This window comes from Nicotiana attenuata, unplaced genomic scaffold (assembly GCF_001879085.1).
Source record: "Nicotiana attenuata strain UT unplaced genomic scaffold, NIATTr2, whole genome shotgun sequence".
Taxonomy (NCBI): domain Eukaryota; kingdom Viridiplantae; phylum Streptophyta; class Magnoliopsida; order Solanales; family Solanaceae; genus Nicotiana; species Nicotiana attenuata.
Genome location: NW_017673896.1, coordinates 95,393 through 107,975, shown reverse-complemented (window position 1 = coordinate 107,975; position 12,583 = coordinate 95,393). Strand labels below are relative to the sequence as shown.

At 34.1% G+C, this 12,583-nt stretch overlaps 2 protein-coding genes across 2 annotated transcripts; both read left to right on the top strand.

Moving 5' to 3' along the window:
• Window positions 1–1,538: 1,538 nt before the first annotated feature.
• On the top strand, window positions 1,539–2,414 carry LOC109217574 (uncharacterized protein DDB_G0284459-like). Its single transcript, XM_019381831.1, has one exon. It carries the CDS (start codon window positions 1,539–1,541, stop codon window positions 2,412–2,414), a length of 876 nt encoding a protein of 291 aa, XP_019237376.1.
• A 6,592-nt stretch (window positions 2,415–9,006) lies between these two features.
• LOC109217573 lies at window positions 9,007–12,312 on the top strand. Its single transcript, XM_019381830.1, has 8 exons — window positions 9,007–9,168; window positions 9,247–9,339; window positions 9,423–9,590; window positions 10,034–10,084; window positions 10,656–10,811; window positions 10,913–10,966; window positions 11,053–11,187; window positions 11,929–12,312. The coding sequence occupies exons 1-8, from the start codon at window positions 9,007–9,009 to the stop codon at window positions 12,310–12,312; spliced, it is 1,203 nt and encodes a 400-aa protein (XP_019237375.1).
• Window positions 12,313–12,583: the final 271 nt, after the last annotated feature.

Here is a 12,583-nt window from a genome sequence, read left to right as displayed (position 1 = left end):
CAATGCGATTTAGTCACAAAGTAATTAAAATTTAACGAAACTAGCATAGAAGATATTCGACTTTTGAAGGGAATATATATGTGAAAGGTAAATGTAATTTGTTTGTTCTATATTATAAATTCACAAACTCAACATAAAACTTTAATTAAAAAAAATTATTCTTTAAAAGTAGATATCACATTATATAAAAAAAATTATTTAATTGTTTTCTTAATATTTAGAACCTTGAAAATAAATATTTTCTTATCAAATCATTTTCTTACTGACTCTGTCAGAATTTCTAATATTTAAGATTTTAAAATTAATTAAGAGTGTAACATAATTACAAAAAATTATTTTTAGAAATGTAAATAATTACAATATTTTCTTTTTTGTATCAAACTGACTTACTTTTACAAAGTTTCAATTAAAATGAAAATTGATTATAGACACAGGAGAAAACTAATACATTACATACGTGAGAGTTGCAGTTGAAAGAATAAATTTAATTTTGATTTTAACGCGAATTTTATATTTTCACTCCTTCTAGGATATTAGTGACGCCGTTCTTTTAAAGTCCATCAACTATAAGTAATTCTATTACAATCAAAATGTAATAACTGAATTCTACTTTTGTAAAGTGATTTCTAATACGTTGGAAACAATTCTTATGTATTTCTTATTGATTAAATAAAAGAATCTACATATTTTGCTCATGAGAAAAAATAAGGACGTTTTCCGTTAGTTGAATAGGATGATTGAGAATTTTTTTGGGACATAATTTTTTCTTTTATTGAGTAATTAAATAAAATTAATAAATAATCATTTCAGGAACTCACACTTCTTTTTAACTTTTATTTTATAACTTAGATACAAATTTTCATATAATATTTATGAACTTTTTGAAAAATTTATACTTATTGCGCGTACCCAAAGACTAGCATAATGAAAAAGAAGAAGTTTTAATCAATTAATATATGAGCCATAATACTTATATTTTCATGCACCAAATTTACGTCTTTCTTCCTCCATTACTAGTTTACATTTCTTTTGTGCATTGGCGACATAAAACATAAAGTAATTAAATTGATGAGAAAAAACAGAATTCAAAATAAAAAATGTACGTATTTTTATGAAGGGCATAATGGGTATTAAAAAATAAAAAATAAAAAATGTGTGAAGTGTCCATAATAACGTCATTTTGGATGTACTTTGTTTGGACAATTTACAGTCGCCATAAATATAATGAAAACTCTTTGATTTCCCAAGGCACACAAATATTTAAAAAATAGTATTGGCTTCCTTTATAATTATTTATTTTTTGTTCTCTAAGGCAAAATATCCGTTTCTTTAGAAGGAAAAACTAAAATGTGACATTTGAATTGGCCGCCTAAAAGCGAGAGATATCAAACCGTCTATATAATGGTGAGCAGTCAGTCATATACAATTAATTCAAGTCAGCTTTTTAACAAATTCTGTAACCGTCAAAATACAGCAAAGAAAGAAAAAAGAAGAAAAGACTCTTCTTCTTCTCCATGGCCCCCAAGAAAAGGGCAAAAATGGAGTCCTCCGCCAAATTGGTCTCTGATCCTCAACCACCCAACTCCAAGAAAGCCAAAACAAACACCTCTGGTAACAGCGGCGCCTCTTCTTCAATGGCGTCGAAGAAAGCTGCTAATACAGAATCCTCTGCATCCGCCATTGTTGCCAGAATCTCCACTCGCCGCGGAAAAGCCAAACTCAACTCGCCTCGTGCTGAGACTCAACAACGCAAGTCCAAGAAAAGGGAAAATGCTAAGCCATCTGCTAATCTGACTAGCCGTGACAAAGGCAAAGCCAAATTGGAGTCTGAATTGCCTTCTCATGATTCCGACCTGTCTATGACATTAGCGAAATTAACCATCTCTGAAAACAGGGCCTTGTTCTCTCCGGCGCCCAAGAAAATGGCCTCCTCCATTCTCACTCGCAGCGCCAAAGGCAAAGCAGAAATGGAGTCTTCAACCACTGTGACTACTCGTAGCTCGGCTCGCATTGCCAAAGGCAAAGCAAAAATGGAGTCTAACTTGATTTCTGCTGAGATTCAATCGCCACCCAAGTCCAAGAAAACGAAACTAAACATCTCTGACTCTGAGGGTAAGTCCAAGAAAAGGGCAAATGTGCAGACTAAAGGCAAAGCCAAAGAAGAAGAACCACCCAAGTCCAAGAAAGCCAAAACAGCCATCTTTGACGGTAGCACCACGTCCTCTACGATCTCGACTCGCCGTTCTAAAGGCAAAGCCAAATTGGGTTCTGATTCGACTGCTGCTCACCCACTACCACCTAAGTCAAACAAGGCTAAAACCACAACTTCTGGGGGCAATTCATCGGTTACAATTAGGGCAAATGTGGAGCCTTCTTCTACCAGAGTGACAAGGAGTTCGACTCGCAATTCTTGAGGGGATTACTGGATATGGAAAAGGTTATTTCTGATATAATTGCAAATCTCATATCATGAATCTTTCATTAGCTTTATGGATTTAGTCTAATTAGGAGTATTAGTTTTGGGTAATCGTTGGTCGCAAATGCTTTGATGTTTTCCATTTACGTACGTACTAGTATAATCATTCTTTACTCTGTTGCTTTTTTGTTCATCTTTTGTACTAGTAAAATGCACATTTTGGAATCAGAAAAACAGAGTATGAAATAAGGAAAGCATAGATTTGATTCAGTTAATTTCCTTGATTATAGTTGTTACTTTCTGTTAATTGCTTTAATCTCGCATCTTAATCAGTGTTTGGTATGAGAAATTTTGGTCCGTCCACATTTTCATACTCTCTTTTAATTATTTGCAGTGTCTTGTTAATTGCCCCCAAAAAAATGGTCCAGCTCATAAAAAGACCAAGTTATTCTGAGATGCCAAGTTAGGAATTAAGATTGATTTTCTGATGAAATGGATAAATTTAAGGGGGTCCTGGATTCTAGTTTTATACGCATATTTTGAGTTAGCTACCCGTTTCTCAGATTTGTAATAAAAGCATAGTATTTCTAAATGGATTGTTCATATAAGTATTGCAGTATATGAGTTAATACACTGCAAAAGAAAAGGCTATTGAGCGTTATTGAGCAAATCCTGTTCCAAACTTATTAGGTAGTGCCTGATTAATTCACATTTTGTGTAGAAAGCGCTTGGTTTTTCTAATCTATGCGGCGAAAAGTATGACTCTATTGCTAATTGTTGCTATATGAGAACAATGCAAATAAAATTCATTTTATGAACAAATATAGATTTCATGTGTCAGCTAATGGACTAATTAATTTTGTAGATAATGATCTATCTTTATAGCGCTTATTCTTATTTTCTAGATCTTAAGAAGATTTGTCAAATTTCATTTCACAGTTTGATCTGCTGACCATTTAAGTCTAACTTAGGTAACTTAAATTGAGATAGAACTTACGTATGTATGTGTACCTATAGCAGGGGCGGCATATGTGGGCCGGTCCGGTCCAAACGTTCCCGGTCCCGGGCCGGTCCTTAATTAAACGGGCCTACCGGTCTCAGGCTAAACGGTTTTTTTGTAGGAACCGGCCCGGGACCGGGCTCACGAACTCATGGTCCCCAGCTAAACGGGTCAGGCTTGCGGACTAAGTGGGCTAAGTGGGCTAAGTGGGCCCAACGGCTAAATATTATTTTTAAAATTAAATAGAAATTAGAGAAAAAAAGATGTTAAAAAAATATCTAAGGCAATGCCTTGTAAATTTATTATAGAATTGTGACCTAAATTTTTTAATTCAAATTTAAAGTCAAAAATATTGTAAAGAGATATTCAAAACAATGCCTTCTAATTTTATTATAGCATTAAAAAATATGGCAATATCTTTCTTAGTCTTCCTCCCCCATTTGGAAGGAGCACAACAAGGTGCTAATACCACCATTGAGAAGAAAAAGAAACTAATCAAGATGTGCCAAAATACAAGTTACATAATACATACTAGTTTTTGTTCATACAAGTTACATGGTATCTCTTACAAACTTCATAAATCCTTCAAGGTCCGGAGGAATTTCCGTTGGTGGTGGCGGAAAAGTAGCTTCCACTGTTAATTTCCGGTTGAAATTGATTTGAACCGGTACTAGGGTCAGTCTGACTAGGACTAGGTACACTTTTCCCCTCGGCCAAAGCTCTCAGACGAAGATATCTGACTCTATCTTGAGGGTGTCTTTTTATGTGTCTGGCCAAAGTTCCCCACCCCCTCACGATCCAAAATATTTAAAAGCTAACTCCATACCACAAGTTTTACACTTAACCTTATTTTCTGGAACTAGTTGAGTAAAAAATGGCCAAACAGGAGATGTTTTCGTCCGTTTGGTAGGTTGTCTAGAAAAAGTAGGGGCAGTAACAGGAGTATCAGATGGGTCATCATTTGGATTAGTAGGGTTATCACTAGTTGGGTTAACATCAGGAGCAGGACTAATAGGTGTATCATCATCCGGTTGAGTTTCATCAAGATCAATTTCCTCCTCATCATTTTTATCAATAGTATTATACTTATTAGAATAAAGAGCATTCATTAATTCACGGTCTAACTGTTCACCGGCTGCAATATTATGGCAAAGCTGACTCTCGGTAAATTGTAATAAACTACTATCGCTATCAAGAATAGCAGGTGCAGGACGGATATGAGGTTTGGTTCGGGGGGGCGCGGGCAGGGGAGGAGAAACAACATGACCACTAGATTCGCCACTCTTAGATATTCCCTTATTCTTATTTTTACTAAAAATATTTTTTAAGGAAGCCATCTTAATTAATCAAGTAATAGCAAATAAATAAAACATGCAAAACTATAATACTAAGACTTAAGAGTTGGAACGAGTTTACCGAAGAACAACTTGTTGAAAATTAATTATCGTTGAAGACTTCAATTCAACAACTTCACAATTTTTTCACAAATTGTAACAACCTCAATATTTTTTTACTATATTTTGGAATAAAGTAAGAAATAGCAAGTATAGAAGAAAATTAGAGAGAGATTGTGATGGATTGATATTGATTTTGTAAGAAAAATGAAGAATGAGGGGGTATTTATAGTTGAAAATATGGAAAAAGTGTAATTACAAAAAGTTTGGGTTTAAAACAAAGTTGAGGTTAAATGGCTATTTTCTAAATAGCCAACGGCTATTTTTTATAGCCCAACGACCGTTTTTTAAAATAGCCAAACAGCTACTTCTTTTTTTTTTTTGGGATTTTTTCCTAACTATACCATATATGAAACCTTATTACCAAATATGTGCATAGTATGTATATTACCCGCCCAGTCCACAGTTTTCCTACAATTTATATACCATTCGTTTATTATGGCTGTATCTTCCATTATTAGCGCGCGAAAAATCAGGAAGAGAATCTGGGATACATTAAATTCAAATTTTGAAACGGAAACGAGATCTCGAAGCTGCGTAATTTTGAAACGGAAAGGAGATTTCTGTTCTTCATCTTCATCTTCATCTGTTCTTCCATATATTTTCCACCATTGATAGCCATTAAAATGCTTGAAAGCTTTGAATTCAAATTTGGGTTTTCAAAAATCATTATTTGTTTGGATTGGGTGTTGTTGAAAATAATCGGGAATATGGTTTGGAGTTTATATCTCAATTTTTAGGGGTTTTGGTGAAGATTAGACTTGGTTTTGACTGAATTTCAGATTGAAACTCGAAGAAGAAGAAGAAGAAGAAGAAGAAGAAGAAGAAGAAGAAGAAGAAGAAGACGACATATTTTCAGAAATTGTAGATAAATTGTAGATAAATTGTAGATTATTTATCTTCAGATTGTAGATGCTTTATTTTCTATTTTCAAAAATAAAAAACAGCTAAAACTTCTACAAATCTTCTGAAAAAACGCAATTATGTCAAAAATCACAATTATGCTATAATTGGATGGGAATGGGATATAAAAATTTAATGTACCCAGTTTGTAGATAAATTGTAGATTATTTGTATTCTAATTGTAGGTGCTTTGTCTTCTGTTTTCACACATCAAAAACGACTAAACTTCTACAAATCTTCTGCAAAAAACGCAATTATGTCGAAAATGTCAATTATGCTACAATTGAAATGGGAATTGGGATATTAAAATTTAATGTATCCAGTTTGTAGATATTCTGTAGATAAATTGTAGATTATTTGTATTCTGATTGTAGATGCATTATTTTCTGTTTTCACAAATCCAAAACGACTAAAACTTCTACAAAATCTTCTGCAAAAAACAATCTACAATTTATCTACAACACTTTTTTTTCATGTGATTACCAGCTAGATTTTGGCTACCCATCTACGGAGAATTAAAAAAACTTGGTCCAGATATAATTTATGCAATCGATTTAATACCTGCTTGGCTTGAAGAAGGATTATCTATACGACGCCACGATATACGTGCAACATGCTTCCTACCCATACTAAAATACAACAATGGACGAACATCGATTAAGAAAGTGTAAACAAATCCACAAAAAATAAGTGATTTTTAAAATCCACTTCTATAAAAATAGAATTATGAAAATGTACTAATATAGGAAATTTTTTGCCTAGAAAATGTTGTTAATAAACTATAGAAACGAAATCTAAAAAATTCCTACGTGAAAGGAATGGTTGCTTGTGCAACTGCTGATGCCGTTTTCATGGAGAAAAGAAAGTCCTAAGCTAAGATCTGAATTCTAAGTAATAGTATACAGTCCTATAATTATGCCTAATATAAATGAAAGGAAAGAGAAAGTGGGAATATACGGTCCTATAATTATGCCTAATATAAATCCCCCTTAATTATATCACTAATTTGAATTATGGTATAGAAATGGTAATTTAGTATACTAAATGTAATTTACTTATACCTTAAACATGTAGGGTAAAAAGGTTTCCTATGTGGGATAGGAATGTAAAAATTCCTTTTTTTTTAAAAAAAAAAAAATTTACCGTTGGGCTCGTTTGGCCCGCCAAGGGACCGATCCCTTGGCGGGCCAAACAGTGCCGGTCCTAACGGTTCAAAACCAAGGACCGGACCACGAGACCGGCCCAGGCCCAATTCCTACCGGTCCCGCCCCACTTAGCCCACATAGTCCGTTTGGCTCGCGATCCCGATCTCGGACCGATCCATTTGCCACCCTTAACCTGTAGGAATAGGTAAGTGTGGGTTTAAGATAAAGTGTTCCATCTACAATATCAGCAAATTGTATTCATTGTCATAAATCTAAGAGTCGGTCAATATTAACAGAAAACGAAGTAGCAAAGGAAAGAAATGTACCGAGAAAATGTTAGAAAATGCTATTATTGTTAGCATAAAATGAAGGTTGACTTAGGGTGTGTTTGGCATGAAAGAAAATATTTTCTGGAAGTATTTTTTAATTTTTTTATGTTTGGTTAGCTCAAATGTTTTGGAAAATATTTTCCTCATGAACTCATTTTGCTCCAATTGGAGGAAATTGTTTTCCCTATCAAGAGAAGGGAAAACATTTCCCAAAACTATTTTTTAACCTTCCCCACCCTATTTTCCATCCCTACCATCCCCCACCCCCACACCCCACCTACCAATCCCACCCCCGCCCACCCTACCCCACCCCACCCAACCCTTCCGCCCACCCACCCTCACTCCCCACCCTAAATAATGTATTTCAAAATTATTTTCTTTTCTTGATGTAAATAAAGTATATTCTTTTATTTCAATAAAATGAGTACTTTATTTTCACGTTGTAGAAAGAGTACTTTTTTTCAACCAACAAAAGAGTGTGTTTTTTTTTAGCTATGAAGCACAAATTTCAATGTTGTTTTTGCGTAAAAAAGTAAAGCATAACATTAGTTCCTTTGGGTTTGTGTGAATTTTTTGAAGAATAATTAAATTCTTGAAGAAAATAGAGTTCTGAAAACGTTGCGTGTCTGGGGGAGGGGGGGGGGGGGGAGGGGGGGAGGAGCAACAAAATATGTGGACTTGGGGGAAGGGGGTGAAGAGAGTACCATAAAAAAAATATTCTACTCTCTAACCAACACTAGAAAATATTTTCCGAAAAAAGTTTTTCACTCACCAACCAAATAAAGGAAAATAAGTGATAAAACCACTTATTTTCCATAAAAACATTTTCTAGAAAAGTATTTTCCTTTGTACCAAACACACCCTTAAAGTCAAACATGATTCTCATAGTCAATATTACTAGATTGGCTTACCCGTTTAAATGCCATCACAAGATTATCAAAATTCAAAATCTGATTTAACCAATTAATTCGAACCTATCCTATCATAAGTGGTGGAGTACTATATATTTATATCCTATCATGAGTCTTCATATATACATGTATAAACTGATATTTGCAGCAAATATCACACAGATCAGGTAATTCTTCACAAGCTTCTTGGTTTTTTTTTCTTTTAAAATTTTTGCCAATGCCGAACATATTTTGGTTATATATCTTTTCACTTGTGTTTTGAAAAGATTATTCTATAGGAGAAATAGGGTTCTATGTTTAGGCGGGATTTTTACACATTATAGCCGCCTCTCCCAATAATAGTCGGTATAAATGTAGAATTTTTTATATATTAATGTATACAATACATATTTTATATATAATTAATATATAATTTTGTATGTTTAGTTAGCGGCTATAATTATTTTTGACTGCGTGTCACGTTAAAAGCCTTTTTTTAGCAGTGAATCAAGTACAGAACTACTGTACACTACAAACTACGGATTTAATTTTTATCTTCTCTGTTGGGGAGTTTGGCCTGCAACTACCGATTTATTTTTTATCTTCTGTGTGAAAATTGGGGAGTTTAGCCTAGTAAATATGTGTACTACTTACAATAATTCTTAGGGTATATGTTTTACTTTCAGGGGCATAAAAAAATATTTTTTGCTGTATCTTTTTCATTTTCCTATTTTTACCTTCATTTGTGACATAGAGAAACGCATTGGTTCATTTACGATTGTATTAACTTCCAAAAAATAGAAGCAGAGAATTAATATCAAAATTTTCCGTCTAATAATTTAGGACTTTCCTCTTGAAGGCCGCCGAAAATGTTACTGCATGTGAAAGCTAGAATTCAATTTTTGCTTTCGATTTTTCTCCTGTTGAGGTATGACAAAGCTGACGCAGGACATAGCTTATCTGAAAAAGAATGTTTAAAGTTAGAGAAGCAACTAAAACTTCTAAACAAGCCAGCAATCAAGACTATTAAGGTAAAATTCTAATATTTACATATCAGATGACCATCTTAATTAGTAACTTCTAATTGACGATGTTACACATCGTTGCAGACCAATAATGGGGACGTATATGATTGCGTAGATTTTTACAAACAACCAGCATTTGATCATCCCTTATTAAAGAATCATGATTTTAGTCCCCAGGTAAATTTTATTTCATTATATAACATTCAACTTTCTCAAGTAATAATGCAAACCTAAAAGCAAAATGTTACATTTGGTTGTAGATGAAACCTTCTTTACATAAACTAGAAAGACATGTAATGTCTTCAAAAACAATAGGGTTAGAAGGTGGCGGTTGTCCATTTGGAACGGTCCCTATAAGAAGAGTTACCAAAGATTACCTGATTCGGCAAAGACATATGCAAGGCATGGATGAAACTCCTGCATTTCATGTAAGTATTATTAATCAATGAAACTCTGGTCTTTACTCCTTCAAATTTTCAATAGTTTTTTTAATTTTATTTTCTTAGGCGATACCAATTAGTTGGGAATATATTTCAGTCATGTTAGTTAGTTCGTTTGCTTGAGGTCCTATGTGTTCCATGAGCCTTTTACTTTATATATATGTTAGTAGAAAATATAGAGAATTTCTAGCACTTTTTTATTTTTATGTTTATTTTGCATAGTGTTGGTATGAGATGAATTTTAATGGAGAAAAATGATTAGTAAGTTCCTATAACAGACCTCGAACTTGTTTGGGACTGTGTTGTTATATACCATTTCCTTGAGAATATGGTAGTACTTTTGGTGAAGGTGACAATATAATGTTATGCATTTTTTCCTTTGATATTTATCAATCTTTTTATACCCTTTCATTCATAATGTAATTTTACAGGGTAACAACCTAAATGACTCTGAAGCCGTAGCTTTTAAAGGAGGGTACAGAGTGAGTATACATGACCTTTCTTATCTTTTCTTTTCTTCTCTAAGTATATGCATGCAGGGGGTTTTTAGGGGGCGGAAGGGGTTCATCCGAACCCTTTTTGTCGAAAAATTACACTGATATATAAGGCAAAATCTATTTTTTATCTCTGTATATTATGTTTTGAATCCCCTTGACACAATCCAAAAGCATAGTTTAGTAGTCAAGAGGGTTCAAAACATTTGTGAGGCCATTGGTTCAATTTCCATCCGCCATTGTATGTATGACCAAATATTACTTTGAGTTACTAAGCACAAGGAAGATTTTAATTGGATCTTTATATCAGCCTTTTAATATGGCTTTTAAGAATTTAGGATTTTCTTAAAGAATTTGTTTAGTAATTAACTTAGTCACATACATTAATATGGAAAGCATACATTCTCTGTATAAGATTATTCCGACCATTATTAACAATGATTCAATACTTGTAGATGTTGTTACCATAATATCATCATCGTTGTTGTTGTTTTCGTCATCTTCATTTAGTAAATATTCGACGATATATGTTTGATATTAGAAACTATATCTGAAACAGTATGCTGGAGTACAATTACCAGATGATGAAACAAATGATATTACAGGAGCTGGAACGATAATGTCCCTACACAAACCTTTAGTTCAAAAAAACCAACACAGTGCGGGTCGGGTGAAGGTTCAAAATGGTCCTGATAGCATACAAGCTGGGTGGATAGTAAGTTCTCTGCAGAATTACCTACTTTCTTTGTTTAACAGCAAGTCAATCTCTTTTTTAAGTTGATTTTCTAACAGTTATATATTCTGAACTTAATTAAGGTGGATCCTACACTATATGGTGACAACAATAATCGACTTTATGTGTTTTTTAAGGTAATGATCATCATATACTGCTGAAGTTATGCTTAAAAGAGACTATATATACTAAGTGCTTTCTGCATTCCTGTTATGTACCACAGGCAGGTAAATCAGGTTGTTTTAATACATTATGTCCTGGATTTGTACAAGTAGACACAAAGGTACCGTTGGGAATTCAATATCCGGCATCCAAAATCGGGGGACCTGTTTATGAGGAGTTAATGTACCTTGATCGGGTAAACAAACATATTTCATTTTCTACATGTATTATACATTAATTTAGCATCATAGAGTTCAATAAAAGAATGTGATAGTATGTGTAACTCCTTGTTATTTCCTTGCTGAGAGGTGAACATTTGTTCAAGGTGAGTATTTTAGGCTGTTTGATGTGTTGAACTATATGCTTTTGTGTTTATGCATGTGCTGGAAATGTTCGAATAAGGTAGTCGAGTATTGGACTAATTGGTTGGTTGATGTTAGAAAAAGTCGTAAGAGATCTCAAGGGACCTTGTAGCACGCAGCTCAGGCATTGCTTTAACTGCATGCGCGCGCACGTAGTTGATTAGGCGAGGGACCGGATCAATATGAACTGAATGCTGGTTGTACATCAGGCGCCCCTGGTGCACATCCTTCAATAAAAACTCTCTGAAATTTGGATTTCAATGGCCTTTCAGTTCATGTTGGCTCGGTTCCCCACCTAATAATCAACTGATGTGCATGCAGTTGAGGCAATAAGGTTATGGGAAGCCTTTCACAACTTGCTTACAAACATCAGCCCAATCAAGTCTGACTCGTTAACTCATTCCAATACTTTCACCACACATATAATACCCTATAGTTCAATATATCAAATAGCCCAAAACACTCACCTTGAACACGTTAGAAGCGTGTGCACCTTCAACATATAATTAAAGAGTTACACTTAGATAGGATCAGTATGTTCATTGCTTACCATCTCATTACTTGTCCATATATAGGATCATGTCAATGGTAATTGGTGGCTTTTGCACGGAATTAACTACACGGAAATTGGATTTTGGCCGGCAAGCATCTTTACAGGTTTAAAAAACCAAGCAAGAACTGCTGAATGGGGAGGAGTAGCATATAGCCCTCCAGGACAACCTGAACCTCAGATGGGTAGTGGACTTTTTCCGGCCCAAAATTACCTACAGGATGCATATTTTAGAAAGTGCACTTTCATTTATAATTCCTCTACTGAATCTTTAGATGCTTCTTTAAGAAACACAATTGCCAACAGCCCAGACTTGTATCAGGTTCAAGATTTGTCTCACCAAGGAGATGTATTCGGTCATTTGATCCTTTACGGGGGCCCTGGTGAAGGCGCAGGTCCAATTCTGTGAATTGTATATTAGTTCAGTTTCATCATATATCATGCTATTTTGAGAAACTATAATAAGATTTATACATGATCCATGATATTAGCTCTGAATTCTCAATTGGTCCGTTTAATTCTAATCTAACAAGTTATGTTAAAGCATATCATGGTGATCACTATGAATAAAGAATGACATTTTCATTTCTCTCTGACAAGTTTTTATGCTGCAATCGACTTGGAGTATATCTTGACTCTAACACAACCTAGAGTATCTCTGATCGAGTTTGTGAAATCCT

Excerpts from the sequence above, each read along its gene's own strand:
- LOC109217574 (XM_019381831.1), top strand. The coding sequence starts at position 1,539 with ATGGAGTCCTCCGCCAAATTGGTCTCTGATCCTCAACCACCCAACTCC.
- LOC109217573 (XM_019381830.1), top strand. The coding sequence starts at position 9,007 with ATGTTACTGCATGTGAAAGCTAGAATTCAATTTTTGCTTTCGATTTTT. Across the intron at positions 9,169-9,246 it reads CAGCAATCAAGACTATTAAG|ACCAATAATGGGGACGTATA; the intron begins GTAAAATTCTAA and ends ACATCGTTGCAG. Across the intron at positions 9,340-9,422 it reads ATCATGATTTTAGTCCCCAG|ATGAAACCTTCTTTACATAA; the intron begins GTAAATTTTATT and ends ATTTGGTTGTAG.